Consider the following 20,058-nt stretch of genomic DNA (forward strand, 5'->3'; position numbering starts at 1 on the left):
GCTGTCCCCGGCTCTGTGCGGCCGCGGGGAGGTTTGGGCCGCGCCGGCCGCCGTCTGCCGGGAGGCGCTGCCGCGCGGGGCGGCGAGCGGTCGGGCCGCGCCATGCAGCCTTGGTTCCCTTTGCAGGGCGGCACCGGGACCTTCCTCCTCCTCCTCCTGCTGCTGCTGCCATTGCTGCTCGTCCCGTGGGCGCTCCTGGCGAGGAGACGCCGCGGCCGGCGGACGCGTCCCCTCCGGCTGCTGGTGGTGGCCGGCTCCGGTGAGCGAGGCGCGGCTCGGGGAGATCGCGGCGGGAGCGGGAACTACATCTCCCGGCACACAGCGCGAGGCCCAACGCGGGGCCGTCACTGCGGTGCGGTGCGCGCCGGGCGCCGCTGTGAGGCGCGGCCAGAGCCCGGCCCGGCTCCTCATGGCTGAGCCGTGCGGTGCTCGGGCTGCCCGCACACACACTGATGGTTGTTCGGAGCAGGGCTGTGCCCACAGCGTCACGCTCGTTACATGCACGCTAGGGGTGGTCAGCAGGGATAGGGAGGTGATTGTCCCTCTCTACATTGCTCTTGTGAGGCCCCATCTGTTGTACCGTGTCCAGGTGTGGAGCCCTCAGTACAAAAAAGACATGGAGATTTTGGAAAGGGTCCAGAGGAGGGACAGGAAGATGATGAGCAGGGGGCTGGAGCACCTCCCCTATGAGGACAGGCTGAGGGAGTTGGGTTTGTTCAGCCTGGAGAAGAGAAGGTTGCGGGGTGACCTCATTGCAGCCTTTCAGTACCTGAAGGGAACTTACTCCCAGGAGGGGAGTAAACTCTTGGAAAGGGCTGACAATAGCAGGACACGGGGAAATGGTTTTAAGTTAAAAGAGGGAAGATTTAGGTTGGATGTTAGGGGTAAGTTCTTCACTAGGAGAGTGGTTAGGCCCTGGAACGGGCTGCCCAGGGAGGTTGTGGATGCCCCGTCCTTGGGGGTGTTCAGGGCCAGGTTGGACAGGGCCCTGGGCAACCTGATCTAGTAAAGGTGTATGTTTGGTGGCCCTGCCAGGCAGGGGGCTGGAACTACATGATCCTTGAGGTCCCTTCCAACCCAGGTCATTCTGTGATTCTGTGATGCCCGACGTTTCGTAATAGTCTTACTCCAAGTACGTTTCCTTATCTTACTGAGGGGAGCACTACGTGCATCTGTTGGTGGCAGTACATCTGGTGCTCCTCCATTGCCTCCCCCATGCTGCTGTGCAGTCCGTTCCTCCTATAGGTTTAGACTGTACTGAAAACTGGCCGCAGTCACGTCCACAGCAGCCCCGGGCATCACCTCAGCACTGCTGTATTGTCACACACTGGCAATAAGGAACTAATTCTGCCATCGCGCTGCTGCCATTACACTGACCAGCATTATGCCATCTGCAATTGTTCAAGGCTTTTTTAAGCTCAGAATCTCCTGCTTCTCTCCAAACACTTGGAAGGTTGCACTGAAATTCTTGAAGGCTTCAACAAGCCGTTGCTTAAGAGAAAAGCCCTCCAGTGTTTGTAAAACACTGCATAGATCATGCAGGAAGGTGCCACATTCCTGTGCCAGCCCTACAGCGGGTGGCTCAGCGCTCCACAGATGTTTGCCAGCTCAGAACACCTGTCTCTGACAGCAAAGGTCTCTTAGGAGGCTGATGAAAGGCAACCAGAGATAGCAAGAATACATTCAGTTCATGATTTGGGTCTGCAGCTTCTAGCAGAACTAAAAGTAACAGACCCAGCCAATGGCCACGCACGTATGTCAGGGCTTGGTGTTCTCATCCAGCCGAACTGATCTCAGAGTGACCCCCTCCCCACTTCACTGTTACAGGTAATCACGTGGAAACCAAACTGGCAAAAAGATCAGCCCTACGCTATAGCAGGAGTACGGTCTCCCCTTCTCTTTGGTTTACTGCCAGCTCAGCTCCCTGAACAAAGTGACCTTGCAGTTAGAAGGTTGTCAACACCCATTCAAGGGCAGTAGGTGAAGCCTTTGACTGGGGCCAGACTGCTTGTGTCCTGGCACTCAGCTTTTACCCTGGCTTAGATACAGAAATCATTGCCAGCGTGTTTTCAGCATTACGAGCTGGAATTGCACAGTCCCTGAGTTCTGCCTGCCCCGTGGCAAGGCTGAGCACTCAGTGTGCTCGGTGAGAGTCGCTGCTCCACTGCACAGCCACAAGTGGGCTCTCATGTGGTTTTATTTGGACAGTCGCACTAGGGCGTGGGTTTTGAATATGGACTACAGTGCAACTGCCAAATTAATTTTGCATCATGCACAGGACATTAAACGTCTCATTTCTGTGTGATCTCATTTAACCAAATCTCTTCCATCATTATGGCTGCAATGGGAGCTGAATTGCCTTCATGTTACTCAATCATGCTTTAATTGAATATTCTCATTTTAGAAGAGTGTTACCAATATTATTAGTACAAATAAGGTTTAAAAGGAAAAGTGACTAACCTAGCTGAAAGTTACAAAATAGTTCATATACTAACGGCAGCATATTTCATTTTTGCAGGAGGGCACACAACAGAGATCCTGAGGTTGCTCAGTTGTTTGTCAGAATCATACTCTCCTAGATGTTATATTCTTGCAGACTCTGATAAGATGAGTGAAGCTAAAATACGTTCTTTCGAACAAAAGAGGGCTGAAAGGTTCTCCAATTCCCAGGTAACTTGTTAAGTGTATTCTTGTAAGATAATTTGATCTTAATGTGACTGCCATCACTGCCACTAAAGTTCTGCTGAAGTGCCATTCTGTATATACTGTTTCTAATGTTGCTAAAAGTGAGGCAGGTAAACACAGTTGATTAGTGGTGAACTAGATAGACTCTGAAAATGAAAAATACCTGAAAATAACAAAGGCCATTTATTGCCACCTTCCTTATTTAGTTTTAAAATTATCTTTACCTCTGGTCAACATTTTAATTGATAAAAAACAATGTGGAAGTGTAGTTGTAGTGAAAGTAACTACAGAAAGAAATATTGCTTAGGAAAAGCACACTAAGAATAAGTTTCTTTTGCTTTTATAAATGAGTTAGATGTGTTGCTTGTAGCTATAAAAGTATGGAGACAGAAATATGGTGGTTTGCTGTTTTTTGTGTTTTTCTTTTTTCAGTTGGGCCTTTTCCCTCAGTGAAATTATTTTTGAGATAAGCGTTTTCTAAAATGTTTTATCTAAAAAAAAAAAAAAAAATTGGAATTATATTCCTCTTGTGTGTTTCTAAACTGTGATTTGATGTGGTTTTAAAACCGAGCATTAGTTAGAGAGGTGTTTAAAAAGAAAGTAATGCATTTTACTGCCAGTAGCTTTCTGACTGATCACCTGAGTGGATGCTGAACTCCCAATTCAGCAATACCTGAAAAACGTCCAAACCCAGGTCATTACATTTCTTAAAAATATTTTGAGTTTTAAAAGGTTGTGCATTTTTTCCACTAGTACACTTAGTTTTGCTAAGCAACTTCACGTTCTGACTCCCTTCAACTGCTAACACATCATGTAGTTATATTTTCCTTGAGCACTGGAAGCCAGAGGAACATACTTGGCTGCATCTGATTTTGCTGTCTGCACAGCAGATGCTCGCTTTATTTTGGCCATTCTTTTTCCACTGAGGAAAAACATTCAGCGCAAAAATAGAAGATGAATTTGGAAAGCAAAGGTCACGTGCCTATCACATATATTTGCTAACTTTCAGAGTATGCTCTCAGCCAATACATGTTTTGGCACTGAGTACTGGAATACGTATGCATCATATGCGTTTAAAAATAATGTGCTAGTGGCTTCTTGTAGTTTTGAGTCAACAAAGGGGAAGATTCTGACAGCTTCAATCCACAGTCATCCTCTTCCTCTTCTTGTCAAGGAAGTATATTTTCCAGAACTAAGAACTGAACAGAAGACAGGTTATAACAATGATTGAAGAGAAAGTCAGCATGTTCATTTAGCAAAAACTGTGTAAAAAACACACAAATATAACCAGTTTCTCTTTTTGATATATGGTTTAGCCCAATTCTAAAAGCTACAGATTTCAGGAAGGAGGAAAGGAAGCTAGAAGCAACATCTTCCTTACAAGAAACAAAATGCTGCACCTCTACCCATTAAGTCTTTTGGAAAAGAAAATTAAAAAAGCCTCTTTGTGACATCTCTGGTCCCATTGTTGTTTGCCTTTCTCTTCTCTCTAGCTCTCAGCCTCTAATCACAGCTGTTGTACTTGGTTGCCCCCACAGCTGACGCCCAGGTTACCTCCTGCACTCAGCACAGGGAATCTACTTGAGCTCTCAATGTCCTAGTCTAGCAGCAGGAAGACAACTTAGATATATTGACTGAAGAACGCACATTCTTCACAGGGTCTTATATCCCCATTTGTCATGTCTGAGAAGCTTGATTCACTATCCTTCATGCGATTTGATCGCATATTCTACTCCGTGTTTCCATATTTCATGAAAGTTATCATGATAGGAAATCTTCCTCAGCATGAAAAAGAACTGCATAAGTCAGGTTATTTGGAAGGTCTGCGGTATGTTCAGTTGAGGATACTGTAATAATTTATGGCAGGGGTGATTTTTCATCGACTTTTCTCTGCATGCTTGCAAAACAGTGCTATTAATTAGATAAAGACTACATCACTGGTTTTAAAATTATAGTACTCCATCAACCATTATTGAATTGCCAGTCTGGAAAGTTTGTCCTCAAACAACAACAAGGTCTCTGACTCCACTACAGAAGTGCTGAAAAATGAATGCAATAGTATGAGACCACAGAACATAGGAGCACAGCTTGTCTATGTCTCATACCGCATACACACTGTGCAGTTTTCCAACAAAAATGAGGGTTCTCTGTTCAGAATACTAACAGTGCTCCATTAGATGAGAGACCAGGGTTGCAGGAACACCTGGCAGTATCTTTTAAACAAAATTCTATTTTCTTCCCTAGCTTAATACTTAATATAACTGACTGACACATGGGCTGAACTTGCAACATGTGATACAGGCCTCAGAATGCAAAGTTTCATATGTATATTTTGAAGAATATGGATGCAATCAGTTTGATGTTGACTTGAATGCTACAAGTTAATTGCTACTTTGATACTATTTGGGGTCCCTTCCAAGTTTTGCTGAAATTAGTTTCTTATCACGAAGAAAATTATGTACAAGTCTTTGGCAAATATTATTTAACACCATTCTTACTGTGAAAGGGAGCGTCTCAATAGTTCCACTCAAGCTTGATCTGCCTAAAACTACTTTGTCAATACATATTTCTTGCAGGATGTAATACCACACAGAAGTCTAAACTCTACTTAAGAGCATTTCTTTTTATCATCTGATCTGTTCCAAACCTTTGAAAAAGAGAGAGAATCCTGCTGCATGGAGAGCAGGGGGCATGTTTGTTTTTCTGTCTTTTGTCATCACACTAATGCAGTCATTTCAACACCTGCAAACAGAGCAAAACAACCAGTTTGTAACGTCTGTTAATGCCTTCCATTATTACAATTAAAAAACATTATTGCAATGAAATGAAATTTCAGACAAGAAAATTAATATTCTTTCTTAATATTCTTTCTTTATATTCTTATTACACTGTGTGTAATAAAGCCCTCAGCTACCACTATTCAAGACTAAAAGATAGTTTGTATTTCATATGCGGCTATTGGTAACACTCTTGGTCGTGAATCACCAGGACTAAGCAGTGTTACTTAGAAATGTTGCATTTGCAGTAAGTGGAGAGTTTTTAGTGTTTATAATGATATTTAGAGTCTCTTAACATGAGTTCTGCCAGAGCAGTAGTGTTCTGGCATCCCATGTGAAGGGAGTTAGTGACCACGTCCTGACCTAAACAATATCAGTATCACTGGAGAGTGCACTGTACTTTATGTATTTATTTTTCATCTAAACAGTGAAAAATTTAATTGGCATTGGGACTGACCTCTGCTGCAGGAATAATTTTTAAGTGGGGTTACTCTGTGTCACTTGAGAAGTGGACAGGAAGCCTGACTATGGCCAGATTGTGCACAGCGTTCTCAGACAAACAGAAAATAGCTGTATTTTGTTGATTTGATACCTGTTAGACACAGTGAAAGATCTTTACCTTTTTCTAGGAAAAGAACAAAGAACAGTGATATCTGCTGTTAGATTTTAACAGTATAGCACTAGACGTTAATTGAGAAACGTTGTTGTATTTTCTATGATGTAAATCCACATGGAATCAAAGCAAGTAATAAACAGAGGAGAGCCACCTAGTTTGGACTGTGGCTTCTGAAACCAAGGAACGTGTCTCGGTGGCCACTAGGAGGGGCACAAAGTTAACGTACGGCAGACGAAGTGCTCCAGCTGAATTGTTTTTAAAGTTAGGAATGTTTTAAAGTAACACTAGAAACAATTCAAAAAATTGATATATAGTTGTAGTATTTTGTGTAACCTCATCACCAGGAGTGCTAAGCACAATGCTGAATAAAGCATCTAAGAAAAGAGTTCAGACCCAAACATCTCCATACTAGACTTAAAAATTAAAAAAATGTTGGCACAGACAGGTCTAATAATTCTATGGAGGGAACAACAACATTCTTAGAAAAATAACGACTTAGCTTTATCGTGCTCTCTTCCAGTTCACCCTTGATCGCATTCCCAGAAGCCGTGAGGTTAGACAATCTTGGACCTCCTCCGTGGTTACAACCGCATACTCCATACTTTATTCTCTTCCTTTGACGTACAAACTGAAACCAGATTTGGTAGGTAAATTTTAATTTACTAAGAACTTAATAATCTGATCACAGGAGCTTTTGAAATACCAAGACGTTGCAGATTGTATCTCATATATTTGCTTAGATTTACAGTTTATAGGATATACTTTTTTTTTTTTTTTAATTTTAAAAGCTGTAATAATAGTAGCAATATACAAAGAAACAGAATGGGGCGCAGCATTCAAGAATTAGATTAGCAAATACCAGTCTCCCTTCTTAGAGTTTTCAGGTAACACCAGGGAGCTTGTCACCCTCTTTTTAATGCTGGCAAAACTAGCACAAACAAGATTGCAGATTCTTGATCTTATCTCTTCAAGATTGCAACAGGACAAACTCTGCCTGAAAGCCTGGTTATACTGTCAGCTGGTTTCGCTCCTGAAATGGTATGACCGGTCTGGAACAGGCAGGTTCAGAGCAGTAGGAATACGTACAGATTCAGTTCTTGTGTTTGCATAGACTTTTCAACTACATGCATATTTACTTAGTCTTTGGCTGACTGACAATTAATTATCTCATCTGATGACAAAAACATCATTGCCGCAGTGGCAATCAGATTCCTCTCACTTTCAGTAATCTTTTCAAGCTGCTCACAAAACTGCAATCCCATGCTCATTGCAACATTTATCTTAAATATTCCACACACTTAATTGAGACAGAATTCAAGGTTGTCAGATTATAGAAATAAAGTAAATGACATATTTCATCAATAAAGTTTCGTATTAATGCAGCTCTCAAAAGGTCACACATCAGACTCCAGGCATAAAGAATCCTATTATTCTTTAAGGAAAAATGCAGTGAAAGCTGACCTTCTGCTGAGTTTATCATATTAAGGTATCAGATATCCAAACTCAGGGTTAAAAAGAGATTCTAACAGAATTTCAAATGAATGTTTTAATGTTTTTTTTTAAATATAATATTTCAGTGAAACCTGTATATACTTGTGCAGTTACAAGTTGGGAGGAAGGAGGAGATGGGTTAATTTTCCTTTTACAGTGATTTCCATTTTCAGGGGGAAATAGTAGGGGAATGTTTACACAAAGCAGACATTTTGTAGGTTTAAAGGCATAAAATATTTAGGGATTGCATTGCTATGCCACTGGTTTCTTTTAATACGTATACATTTCAAAAACTAAACATTGCAGAAGAAACTGACTGGAAAATCCCACTATGTACCTTTATTATATTATCGAAAGTGTCAACAGGATACATTGTAGGAGAGGAGCAGGAAGTTACAAATGTAATTCTGTGGTTCTATTGTTTGTGGGAGGAATTTAAAGTGACAGTGGGATTTGCATGTATGGTTACTAGAATTGGAGTTGATAAGCTGCGATAAGATGTCCAAAGCCTAATGCTTCCATAAAACACTTGTCTTCATGGAATTAATAATACATTTTATCAAGGCCTGTAAGACCTTTGCAGTTCAAAATTCTGTCCTAAGATTCTGTATCCACGATTAGAAGTGGGCTGAAGGGGAGGATTTTTTGCCAGGTACCATCACTGCTCATGACAGCAGCTGGTACTACCACTAGAAGAAACATCTTTAGCTTTACACCAAGTCTTATTCTTCTTCAGAGCTGAAATCTTTTAGGTGCAGAAAGGCAAGATTTGGAGCAGATATGTTTGTTATGCCAACCTGAGCTTATCTATCAAGCCAAAAGAGCTGTTTGTGGAAAAAAAGTGGGAAACAGCAAACGTAGCTGCACAGAAGTTACTTCGTATGTACTCATTCACTTGAGTACTACGTCTCCTTTGTATCTCTCAAAATCTTCTGGCAAAGCTTCTTAGATATGTTTGCATGAGAAAGCAGTTCCATCTAACCCTTCTTCAAGACAGTGAGTTCAGAAAGAACTGAACAACGTCCAGGAGACCTTTACTGTCTTGCAGGATTTGACCCACACTTAAAATGAGCCTCCAGAGAGTTTAAGAAATGTAAAAGTTAGTTTAGTTGTGCAGTTTGAGATCATCTTCAAGAGGCCCATTTCTGAGTTATGAGCATCTGCACTCTGCAAAGTTAAATCCCTTCAGAGATATTAAAGCAAGTAACAAAATTGAGACGTCAGAAGTGATGATTGTCTTATGTTCTTAAAGCCAAATACAGAGCTCCAGAAATATAGGTGTCAAAGTGTTTTGCAGGCACATCTATGCTGGGCAGTTTTTACAACATATCAACCTTACATAGGCTTCCTGTGCAGAGGCCTGAAATTCCAGGAGAGCAAGGCTTGTGCCAGCACACTCTGTCTACACCTTCTTTCCCCCACAAAAAAAAAAAAAGCTTGTAACACCATCATCTGCAGCCAGATTTAATGTGCAGTCATAGCCTCAAAGACTGCAAATTCCTACCATGAAAACAGACAGCTGGTCAGAGAAGAGTGATTTTTATTGCCTTCACTGAGAGAAAGGCTTGAGAAGAAGCTTAAAAAAAGTAAAGGGTTGGAAGATCTGCTATCCAGGGAAAGATGCAAGTCCTTCTCAGGCAGTTTCAGGAAAGTAGACAAGCTGCACTGAGATTTCCCCAAAGACAGAGAAAATTGTTGGATCTTGTGTAGATTATTTAATGTCCGCGAGGAGATAATGCTACAGCCTTACTCTGTTATGCTTACAGTCAGTAGTTCAGAGGGTCCTAGTCTTCAGTTTTCTTGTTGCTCACAGAACGATTGTCCTTGTCTCTGAGATTTGCCAGCCCTGAAAGCAGGTCTTCGGGTGATCTAGCCCTTTGGTTGGCTCACAGTCATTCCAGTTATTCTGACATACCTGAAATTTAAGCTGGAAACAAAGGCTACAAGTGCACCACAAGATAGAATGCTGTCCAGAGATTGCATCCAGCCCTAACAGTCAGCCACAGGTGGGATGTCTACTTGTTTGGTCAGAGCTTGGCTCCTTCGACGTAATGAAACTGTGTTGAAACTGCACTGCACATGCTACATTTGCTGCTTAAATACTCTGCAAGACCTGAGATAAGTGGATACTTTCAGTCCACTGCTATTTGGAAAAGCCGGGGTTAAACCAGGCAAAGAAGGCGGTCCTTCCACTTGAGAGCCTCCTTCCCGTGGGAAGTCTCTAGTAAGAAGTTTACATTTGCACAGCAAGTAAAGCAAGCTGTTCTGTCTCCCTCCCACCAGCTGTCAGCTGAATGGGACTCTCCCTTTTAAACTTTTATAGAAGCCTGAATTCTGCACAGCTGATTGTGCTTCCAGCAGCCTACCAATTCTTGTATGACTCATGTGAGGCCTGCACATCCCATTACACACGCCTGGTCCCCAGACTGGTTAAATTCACTGCAGCGAGTTTCTCAAGTTGTTACAGAAGTGTTCACAGTCTGCTATATGAAAGGAGATCATTATTTCATTTAACTAAGATTTTCCATTCTTTGTGCTCTGCCCAGAACATCTTAAGTTCATAGCACTTTAACAAATTACTATGGCGAATAATAAGTTATTGTCCCGTATATCACAGTTCTTATTAGAACTTGGTGGAAAACTACAAAATCTGGGTGGTGGCATTTTTTTCTCTATTCACTTCATAACAAGCGAACTTTGTATAATGCAGTAATAAGACTATCTGGTACATTCTTTTGTATACTGAATCCTTCTCCCCTGCATATAATTCTTTTAGACCAGACTGATTTTACACTGTCTGATCTACTATTGTTCTTCTAAGATCAAAACAATCAAAACAGACAAGAGCAAGAATATCAGATTAACACTGTCAGTGATATAAGCTGTATATTCTAAACAAAAAACACAAAGTTGAGCAATCCAAATCTGTTCAACTTCTCGGTGTTAGTGAATATGTATTAATTTCCCCCTCCACCTTGCACTGTGTACACTGTGTACAGCTATCCTGCACCCACAGTATAGAAGTACCCTTTGCTGAACACCCACAGACATCTAATGCCATTCAAGTTAGAAACTTTAAGCCAGTTTGTAGCGCTATCTCCTGGGACTGATGTTAGGACATGCTTATACACACTGCATTTCAGAGGGGTGATAGCAATAGCAGTAAAGATTAATTGAGGTTTCAGGCAGGTATTTCATGTGGATTCTTGCTATAGCAAGTGCAGTTAGTATTGCTGTAGCCTCAAAGATATTAATGTGCATAGAAAGTAGTTTTAGCTAACCTAAAACACATACTTCAAACTCTAATTAGATGAATGCTTGAATAATAAAGGACACATTGATATTTACAATTAAAGGCTCATGTTAGGTCAGTTAGCAGTATGTATGGTTAAATTCAATCTTTGGCCTGCTTCCAAGAAGAAGCAATCTACTATAATGAGCAGTAGTTTTTGATATGAGGAGATGAGCTATGCCCTTACTTCTACACAGATTCTAAAAGGCTGGAAATATCAATCACAGCTCTCTGACCAAGCGCTTTGTCATGCTGGCACTCAGGTGAGCTTAAAGCACAAATGGTTTGCTGAAAGACACTTAGTACTCACTGTTTGTAGCTGAAGGTGTGGCTTGGTAACTGCTATTTCATTTACTTGGCAAAAGGCCTTTGCCGAGTTGCATTATAAGCAACTTTTTCTTCTACACAGAGTCAAAATTGTACTTCCATTAATCTAGCAGTAGTGGCAATAAACCACAGACCAGCTCCATGGTAATGTAGGTATGGAGTTTATTCTCCGGCCTACATCTGCCTTTGTGGTCTTGTTCATTTTTAAGCAACCTTCTATCTTTCTCTCGGTTTCTTATGAGAGTCACTTCTGCTGCTGTTTCTTGGTTCTGTTATTCTTAATTTATACATGACAACTATACTGAGTAATACACTGAGCTCAAACATCCCATTCTGCTTCCATGTATCTACAGAAGTGTCATATATGGATGGAAATTTCTTCTCCAGAGACCTTTTTCTCCTAGTTATGGCCCTGCCACCTTTGGCATGAAATACAGTATGATAAGCTTAAGGTTAGCTTCATTTTTAAAAAAAAAAAAAAAAAAAAAAAAATTGTCAAACTTGCCCATCTCTACATGCATCTAAATCTTGATTCTACCACTTTCTTCCCCAGGCTGCTGTGCCTAACTCCTGAGGCTTTTCTTGACCCCAGTTATCTTTCTTTCCAACAGTTAAGCCTTTAGGCACACCCAGAAACAGACACGAGCTGTTTACATCTTGACATTGTCAAGTAGCCACATTCCTGAGCTCTGCAAAGATCCAGAAATTGCTAGCTCCTTTCACTACTTTATGCACAGAGACTGACAAGAAACGCATCATCTGGGCTCCCTGCTCCTGCAGACAGAGGGTAAGAACTTGGGGCCGGGCAACTGAGTGCCTAGAAGGCAGAAGTGATGATACTTAGTGCTGTCCTAATTAAATCCTCTTGTGGATTTGGTCCATAGTGTTTCATGAAACTACTGCTTTTCTCCCCTAGAGAAAATCCCAGGTTGGATTTCTGTCTCACTTTCTCCAACCTTTTCTAGTCTTTGATGAAAATTATACTCCCATCAACGCAGAGGAAAAGTACTGCATGTTAGGAAACCAACTGCACATTCTAATTAAAGTCATTGTTCTTCCACATTTCTCTCCCATTCTGGTATCTGCTGGTCTGATTTATCCTAGTTAGGTAATCTGCTTGCAGAACCATGCAAGTTTCTGCTTGTTTTGAAGAGTGCTTCACCTACTGTGGATTTTATGTGATAATAACAATGGAACTTAGCAACAAAATGCCCAGGAGTGGACAATAAATATTTTCCTAGCAATACTGCAGGCTGCAACCACTGACTAGTTTGAACACAGGCATTTGCTTTAGAGCACTGTAACTATCTTTTATGCTCATGATCATTCATTCATGTGATTGAGAGAGCAGAAGCATTTCAGACATGCTAACGAGCTAAAATAGGAAAAGACTAAACAAGTTTGCTCCTTCTCACATACTTACATTAAGCTTACTAGAAAACCCTTTCTCCCATGAATTCTAATATTTCTTTTTTTCCCCTTTCTGATTACTAAATAGACATACACTTCCTAGAACATCTGATCACTGTCATAACTGCAATCCCTCCACATACACCAACAATTTATTTTTTGAAACCTGTTAGAGTTACTTGCTATGAAAAAAACACAGCTTTTCTGTGTTAGCTATCCAAAAAAAAATGCATGCTCATAAAAGCAGTACTTACCATATCTGGAGATCTTCAGCGAGAGGGATATACAGAAATCTTGATGCATCCTCTCTGAGAAGTAAATGTTTGTTTTCCTAGTATTAAGGTAGAAAATACCTAAGTGAGAGAAAGCATCGTATTAAATCTCATGCTGGATCCACAGCAGAGCCGTGAGTACAACCCAAGTTTCTTAGCTCATAAGGCTAAGTTCATGAGCTCATAATGTAAATATATTTACAATTAAAAGTTGAAATATATATTCATTGATGCTTTTTATTAATTCTTTCATTAGAGTAGTCTCAAATACTGAGAGAGCTGCAGCACAGCTACATGCACTCAGTTGTGTTTCTCACAGGCTCCAGGTGAGTTGAATCAGGTCCCTGAGGATCTTCAGGCAGTTCAAGGTAACACAGGTGAGACCAAGAAGCTGCATTACACCTACATGTGTAGCTGCTTGGTACTTCTGTAGGTGAAGTAAGAAATGGTTCAGCTGGGTGCTTTACAGTACATAAATGTGGATTTTTTCTATACAATAAGATGATACTGAAAACAGGCAAGTGGTGATAATCTTGTGAGATTCTATAATTTGCATGTCAGAGTACAAATGAATTCATTGTAGATTCTATTCTTATGCCACAGAAAACAATAACTCTCCACCCCCCAGCCTCCCCAAGCAAAACACCCACAAAGACATTTATTTCACTCTGAATTTATAACAGGCAATAAACTCCTTAAATATCCAACACTGGCCCATCCATAAAAGTAAGTTTGTTATTATATTTCTTGTAGTTTTCCCTTCAGAGTCCAAGGACCTTTGCATAGCTTTCAGTAAGTCTGCCTGTTTGGTTTCCCTGTCACTGTAACCATTCTCTCTGCTCCGCTTCCTTTGTTTCTGAGAGATCCTTCAGGTTATTCTATGGTCAGATTTGCAATTTCCTGAAGGAGATTTCTTTGTAGCAAGACAATGCATTCTGCCCCTGTTTGAGTTCTGTGTTTGCATCTCAGCAAATTATGTTTATTTGTTATTATTTCTACTGAGTTATTTCTGCTGAATACTGACTCTACTGAGTCTGTCCTTGTCTCGAGAGTTTTCTAACAATGATTTTTCCAAGGTTTTATGCATTATAATTTGCTAGCGCACTTCATTATTTATTTTTGTTATGCAAGTCAGGCTATCGACAACACAACATTTGGGTGTCTGTCATCAACTAAGAACATGCAGTTAAAATGAAAATGCACAGATGACTTGACTTGCCTTTTAGCAGCTTTTCTGTAGTCAGTACATCTTCTCGCTGATGTTTGAAATCCCATTCCAAAGCCACAATTTGCATTCCACAGTGAAGTGGAAAACTTGTAGAAATCACAGTCCAAATCAAGGGTCTGCTGGCAATACCCTTGGCCAAAGAGCTCTGTCACATCTGTAGATAGTCCAAGCTGTTCCTCAGAGCTGAGCAAGAAGGATTTATTCTCCTTTCTCTTGAGAGAGAAATTGAATTATTTGTTTGTTTTTAAATAAAGTCTTATTTGCAAATAGGAAAGCTTATTTCTCAAGTCCGTTCTGTGAGCACATTACAGTATGGTCATGGTTTAAAACTCCTTTGTCTTCTGTGCTGAGTGCTTTTCAATTGTCATTCAAACCTGTTTCCCACTTCCTCCCTTTCTCCCATTTTCTTTCTTTCTTTTTTTTAAAATCCCTTTCCTTTTCCTTGCCTTCCTTAAAATATCAGGAATGCCTGTTTAGATTTCCTTGACCTTTCTGACAAACGTAAGAGATAGGTTCTGGTCTTTCACAGGCTGAACCATTACTTTTTGTTCCCAAATGTTAATAAGCTCAACAGCTTGAAGTTGAACAGTAAATGAAGTATTTACAACAAAAGATGAGTTTTAGCAGTCTAGCAAAAATATGAAGAAAACAGAATTTATAAGTAACCATTTTTGGTCCCGCGTTTCTTTCTAGATGACATAAAATACCTATTTTTTTATTTTGTTATTTTATTATAGTTTTTTAAACTATTTTTTGTTGTTGTTAAAAAAGTACAAAAAAGTAGGTCTCTTTTATTGCGCAGATAAACAAAGATGATACAATAACATAATTTGGATCAATCCTGTATCATTCTGCTCTCCTTTGCCTCTTTGAGTAGCTCTCTGTCTTCACCAACCCCATCCTTTTCTCAGGCTGCTTAGTGCTGTTAGGAAAGGGCATTACCAAGGCATCAGGGAGGTCTAATTGATTATTTTAATTTGGGAATACAATCAGTACTCAAATGCTTGTCCATTAAGGGTATACAGCTAATACATGTTTACATCTTTACAGGAAAACTGCAAGTTTTCTGCTTTGCTTGGTTTTGTTTTTTACCAGTGGCCTGACATTTAGTCCCAGTGAAGCTGTATTTCAGTGTTTTAGCTGGTAAATGTCACTCCATTACAGTGCTGCATTCACCAGCTCTAAAGAAGTTTTTATCAGCACTGGTGCTGTGTGCCAGAGTTCCCCACGTGCCAGCATACTGGCTTAGCTTCTTTTCTTTCAGCAGCTGTAGAAAATATCTGAAGTACAAAGGCAAGAATGATTTCCTTTTCCATGATGAACATGAAGTCAGATATATCTGGTCACTAAGTATAAAGATTTTATACTGACCCTTTACTTTCAAGCCTCCGTTAATAACCAGATTGATTTTTTTACCATTCAGAAGACTGCTTATGTTAAATTACATGAGGATTGTAGTATGTAGGCGTTAGCTTATAGGCCTTGCTGTGATGCCAGGCAGCCTGTTTAAGACTTACCTGAAAACTTCTTTGCATTAAAGGTGAATACAAAAGGTATAAAGAGGCCTGCCTTGCTGATGTGCGCAGTGATCCCATGCAGCTTGTTGGCTACAAGGTGAGGTAGGCCAGTGACCAAGAAATTCCTTGTGCTCTTGCAGCTCAAGATCACAAAAGCTACACAAAAATTATCTGACCCTTTTCTTTTTCTGTGCCTCTTTGAGGGAGGCCGAACCAAATAAATGAGATGTCTTTAGAGACGTATCTCATGCAATGCAAAGATTCTACACACAGCCTTGTAGCTAAAGTAAATAGATATTGGGAAACACTTGCCCTGAATAGCTAGATTGACCTTGGAGAGGCCCTTCTCATTTCTTGCCCAATATATGCCTGCTTCTGCTCCAGAGGACACTAATAATTCCTACCAGATTCCCCAACAGATTCTACTGGATGGGAAAAATGGAAGCCCTGATCTTTTCAAGGCGGAAGACATCGATCATTCTTCAAAATTTACTTCTGAACAGTGTTTCGAAATGTACTTGCAGCACAGCTCATCTTCTGTTACGAGCTTTGGGGAGGCTGTAGGTGATTCAGTTCCTTTTACCTTTGCAAGTTTGTACACTGGAACAAGCTTGAACAGCAGCATTTATTGCTTACAGATCTGCAGTGGTTCATCTTCCTTAGAGCACACATGCTATTTTCTCAGTCCCCCTTGTTTCTACTGATGAGCATCTGATGCTGAATTCCAAGCAGTGGGAATGCTGTTGGCTCTTCCTGGTGACTGTGAGAGGGCGTAAGCAGAACTGGCCGGACAAGATTTTTGGAAGGGAATTGCCACTCCTATGTGTTTGCAACTCTGATTGTTCCAGTATGACATGTCTCTTGACATGCACTTAGGGTTGACTGAAGGTTAATTTTTAATGACCAGAAAGGTTGATTCATAGTTCTAACTTAAAGATCACGACCCTTTAGTCAGATAGAGATCTATTTGTCCATAGAGTTCAGCAGGTTTATACCAGTTTCTTTCAGGGGAGGATTCCTAAAATAGAGGATTTTAGAATGTGAGCATCATAGCCAGGGTACCTTATGGACATTGTGCATGCAGAGATTCTGTCACAAGTGCTCTGTCTTGTTTGACAGGGTATGTGTAGAAGGGTAAGGAGCAGAGGACTTAAAAGCATTGGTCAGATAATGTTTTATTACAGATTATTTTAGAAACTCCATAATTTTCCTGATCCTTTTCCCTGTGAAAATAGTTTTCTGCAAATCAAAGGGCACCTGAGAAGGAGATTATAACTTCTTAACAGCTAGTAGGAGATGTAAATTGTCATATCAAAAAACATATTTAGTATAGAGGTTTTCTGGCTCTTACCTCAACAAAGTAAAAACACCAGCTCAGTGCGGCCTATAGATCTACATAGATCCTAACAGACAGACCTATTTAAATATTATTTCATTACACAGTTTTTTGTGAGGGCACTTAGTTTGAATTCATTCCAATATTTAGTTTTGTGTGCGTTCACCCAGAGACAAGAATACCAAATGTCAAAAAGTCTAGAGAAGAGTGAAGTGTATGGCACAGCATGTTGATAAAGACCATTATTATAATAATTTGGCTTTTATAAAACCAGTTTTACTGAGACAAGGAGAAAGTTAGGATTTCTACCCTAATGTTACTTCTTGTGCCAGATGACTGAAAGTAAGGGAACGATGGGAAATTGCTATTGCTTTAGCCAGCCAGGCTGAGCCTGTGCAAACCCAAGAGACAGTCTGCCTGAGAGCAGAGCTGCAGAGGGAGAAGAGCATGGAAAACAAAAAGGTGAGGGAAGAAAGAATGGGTGGAGGCATCTCCAGGGGCCGAGCAGAGTGCAGAGTTGCTGAAATGGCAGACAGTGAGGGAAGGGCGAGGGAGGGGATGGGAGCATAATGCAACAGGAAAAGGTGTGGGGCAGCAGCAAGAACAAGCCAGTGTTGGTATTGTGCATAGCTCTACTCAGGGAAAGGATCAGGGATATTCTGTTTAGCAGGGGTACACATTTTTATCTGTCTATTTAAAGTGGAATTTTGAACCTGAAAGCAATAGTCAGACTGAATATTCAACTTACAAGAAAAAGCAGTACATACTTTTCTTTTAATTATTATTATTTTAACTGTTTCAGTGCTTCTTCTATATTTGCCTGGAGCAGCATGGTTCTGCAGCAAAAACCCTGAGATGGTTTTTCTTTCTCTGTGAACTCACAAAAACACTCCAGGTTGATTCATGTGCCTGTGTCTACAGTAACAAATGCTATTACTAAAAAATGCAATTACTAACAAACGCTATTACCCAAACATGCTTAAATTTACGTATCAGTAGCCATATACCAGAAACAGGATCAACAACAATGCAAATTAATCAAACTCAGCAAGAAATAGGGCAAAATGTCTGGTTTAGTTCACAGGTATGGAACAGTTTCTTTGTAATGCTAAAAGGCAAAGTGTGGTTGGTTCATGTCCTTATTTGCCATGCCAAATATATAAGACTCAGATTTTCATTCTCAGCAGGTTTTGGAGTACGCTTTTAAGCTCCAGCATGGATTTACTTGAAAGCAAGTTCAGAGGGGAGGCTTGAAACCAGTTTATTGTTCTCATTTTAGAAATGTTGTTTGCAAATTGGATGTGTTCACTTCTTAGCTATGTAATTGTTAAAGGACAGTATTTGCAGTCAGGCCTGGAACTCAGCAGTATCAGAAGTACCTACATTTCACTGAGGCAAGGTGCTGTCAGTCCACCTGTCACTGGGATATTGCCACAGAGCAGAGAAGGAAGTGTTCTGAAATATTTGCTACAGCCCTGCAACAGAAATTCTGATGTTTTTTTTCCCCCACCGTACTAATATAATATTTTTCACAAGCTGGACAAAAATGTAAGTTCATAGGATATAGGGCCATGATTTGTAAAAGAGCTCTTTATTTCCACATAACCCCCAGCTGTGCAGAAAAGCACTGATTACATGATAGATGTTAAATTTAATAAGAAATTCCCTGCCTGAAATCAATTTTGATTCTCAAGTAGTGCACATAATACATAACCTGGTTTAAAGCTTCATGTTTTAAACAAGATTTTTGTCAGTTTCCCAATGTCTAAGCTTGAAAGACCACTTTTCTTTTGTTGTTAGTACTTACAAGTGAATTTGAGATCCTCCACTACAAATATGCAACGTATACCTAGAAATAAGTATACATAAGAAAGGCATATAGGTGAATACTGACATATGTTAAAAGAATTAAATAATCTGGTTGCACCTACGAGCTAGCAGATTTTGATGAAAATCCTGATTTATTAGCACATTTTTTTCTGAACTCTAAGTGTTTTGTTGACTTAAGCCAAAGTTCAAGAAGTTCAGAACTGATTAATAATCTTAATTAAACTTTGGCCTTATTATGCTTCAATCTGTTCACAAATCTTGTGAGTGGTACAGCACAAAGCTGTTTTACTTATGTATCCAAGTCCAGGAATTCTTTCTGCTTCCTTCCTAGAAATAGCCTGTACCATTTCAGAACTCTTCTCTTCCTCCTTGACATGTAATGAAAGAAGATCTTTTTTGGCAGCTACTTCGAAATAACGCCTTTGGGTTGCACCTCTCCCTCCCTCCCCTTTTCCTTTTTAAATGTAGTCAATTGCCTCTTCTGTTTATTTTAAATATCTTTGGATTTTTTACGGGGGGTGGGGGTGTAACTGTAATTTTTAGAAGAATATGTACAATTTTAATTCTTAACCATATGAAAAAAAATAATGTTTCACTTTTGTAAAATGTTTTATCTCTTTTAGATATTGTGCAACGGACCAGGAACGTGTGTTCCTGTCTGTATATCTGCTCTTCTACTTGGGCTTCTAGGAATGAAAAGAGCAATCATTGTGTACGTAGAAAGCATCTGCCGCGTGGAAACTTTATCCCTGTCTGGAAAGATTCTTTACTACTTTTCAGATTACTTCATTGTTCAATGGCCTGCTCTGAAGGAAAAATATCCCAAGTCAGTATATCTTGGTCGAATAGTATAACAGAGGACAGGCTTTACCTAAAATAAACTCTGAAAGCTTCTCACTGAAGAAATTCATTCATGTAACATAATTTATTTTCAAGGATTCTTGTTAAAAGTTAGGCCAGTATTGGAAAAACAGACAGTAATAAAGATATTTCTACATTGCAGTACACTTTTCTGTAGTTGTATTTATTGCCATCATGAAGGTCTGTGCAGCAGTACCCATAGTGGCAGTAAGTCTGTGCTGTTTCTGCATTCATCTAGTTTTCCTGCCATGCGAATAGCAATTTTTGTCTACAAATAAATATGGGAATTTGTATGAATTGTAACATTTCCTGTAAGGAAACTTTGTGTAGTTTTTTTAAATTGTAAGAAACAAAGTCTTGTTCTAGCACAACAGACTTGATTTCCTGTATGCTAGCAGCAAAGTCCCTTGTGAATC

At 40.1% G+C, this 20,058-nt stretch overlaps 1 protein-coding gene and 1 long non-coding RNA gene across 3 annotated transcripts; one reads left to right on the top strand and one right to left on the bottom strand.

Annotated features, from left to right (window-relative positions):
• Positions 1-27: 27 nt before the first annotated feature.
• On the top strand, positions 28-19,945 carry ALG14 (ALG14 UDP-N-acetylglucosaminyltransferase subunit). Of its 2 annotated transcripts, XM_015869922.2 has the most exons (4): positions 37-259; positions 2,519-2,670; positions 6,599-6,721; positions 19,405-19,945. In XM_015869922.2, exons 1-4 carry the CDS (start codon positions 103-105, stop codon positions 19,633-19,635), a joined length of 663 nt encoding a protein of 220 aa, XP_015725408.2. In that variant the 5' UTR covers positions 37-102; the 3' UTR covers positions 19,636-19,945. The 2 variants fall into 2 exon arrangements, with proteins under 2 accessions (XP_032302147.1, XP_015725408.2); XM_032446256.1 differs by lacking the exon at positions 6,599-6,721 and having other exon boundaries at positions 28-259.
• On the bottom strand, positions 3,179-6,656 carry LOC116653766. The gene is made up of 3 exons (XR_004308184.1): positions 6,574-6,656; positions 5,333-5,427; positions 3,179-3,884 (listed from the first exon to the last, which is right to left on the bottom strand). It is a non-coding gene; the product is annotated as an uncharacterized LOC116653766 (long non-coding RNA).
• Positions 19,946-20,058: the final 113 nt, after the last annotated feature.

The sequence above is a fragment of the Coturnix japonica genome, chromosome 8 (assembly GCF_001577835.2).
Source record: "Coturnix japonica isolate 7356 chromosome 8, Coturnix japonica 2.1, whole genome shotgun sequence".
Classification (NCBI taxonomy): Eukaryota; Metazoa; Chordata; class Aves; order Galliformes; family Phasianidae; genus Coturnix; species Coturnix japonica.

Coding starts and splice junctions, on each gene's coding strand:
- ALG14 (XM_015869922.2), top strand. CDS start 103: ATGCAGCCTTGGTTCCCTTTGCAGGGCGGCACCGGGACCTTCCTCCTC. Junction 260..2,518: donor GCTGGTGGTGGCCGGCTCCG/GTGAGCGAGGCG, acceptor TCATTTTTGCAG/GAGGGCACACAACAGAGATC. Junction 6,722..19,404: donor ACAAACTGAAACCAGATTTG/GTAGGTAAATTT, acceptor TATCTCTTTTAG/ATATTGTGCAACGGACCAGG.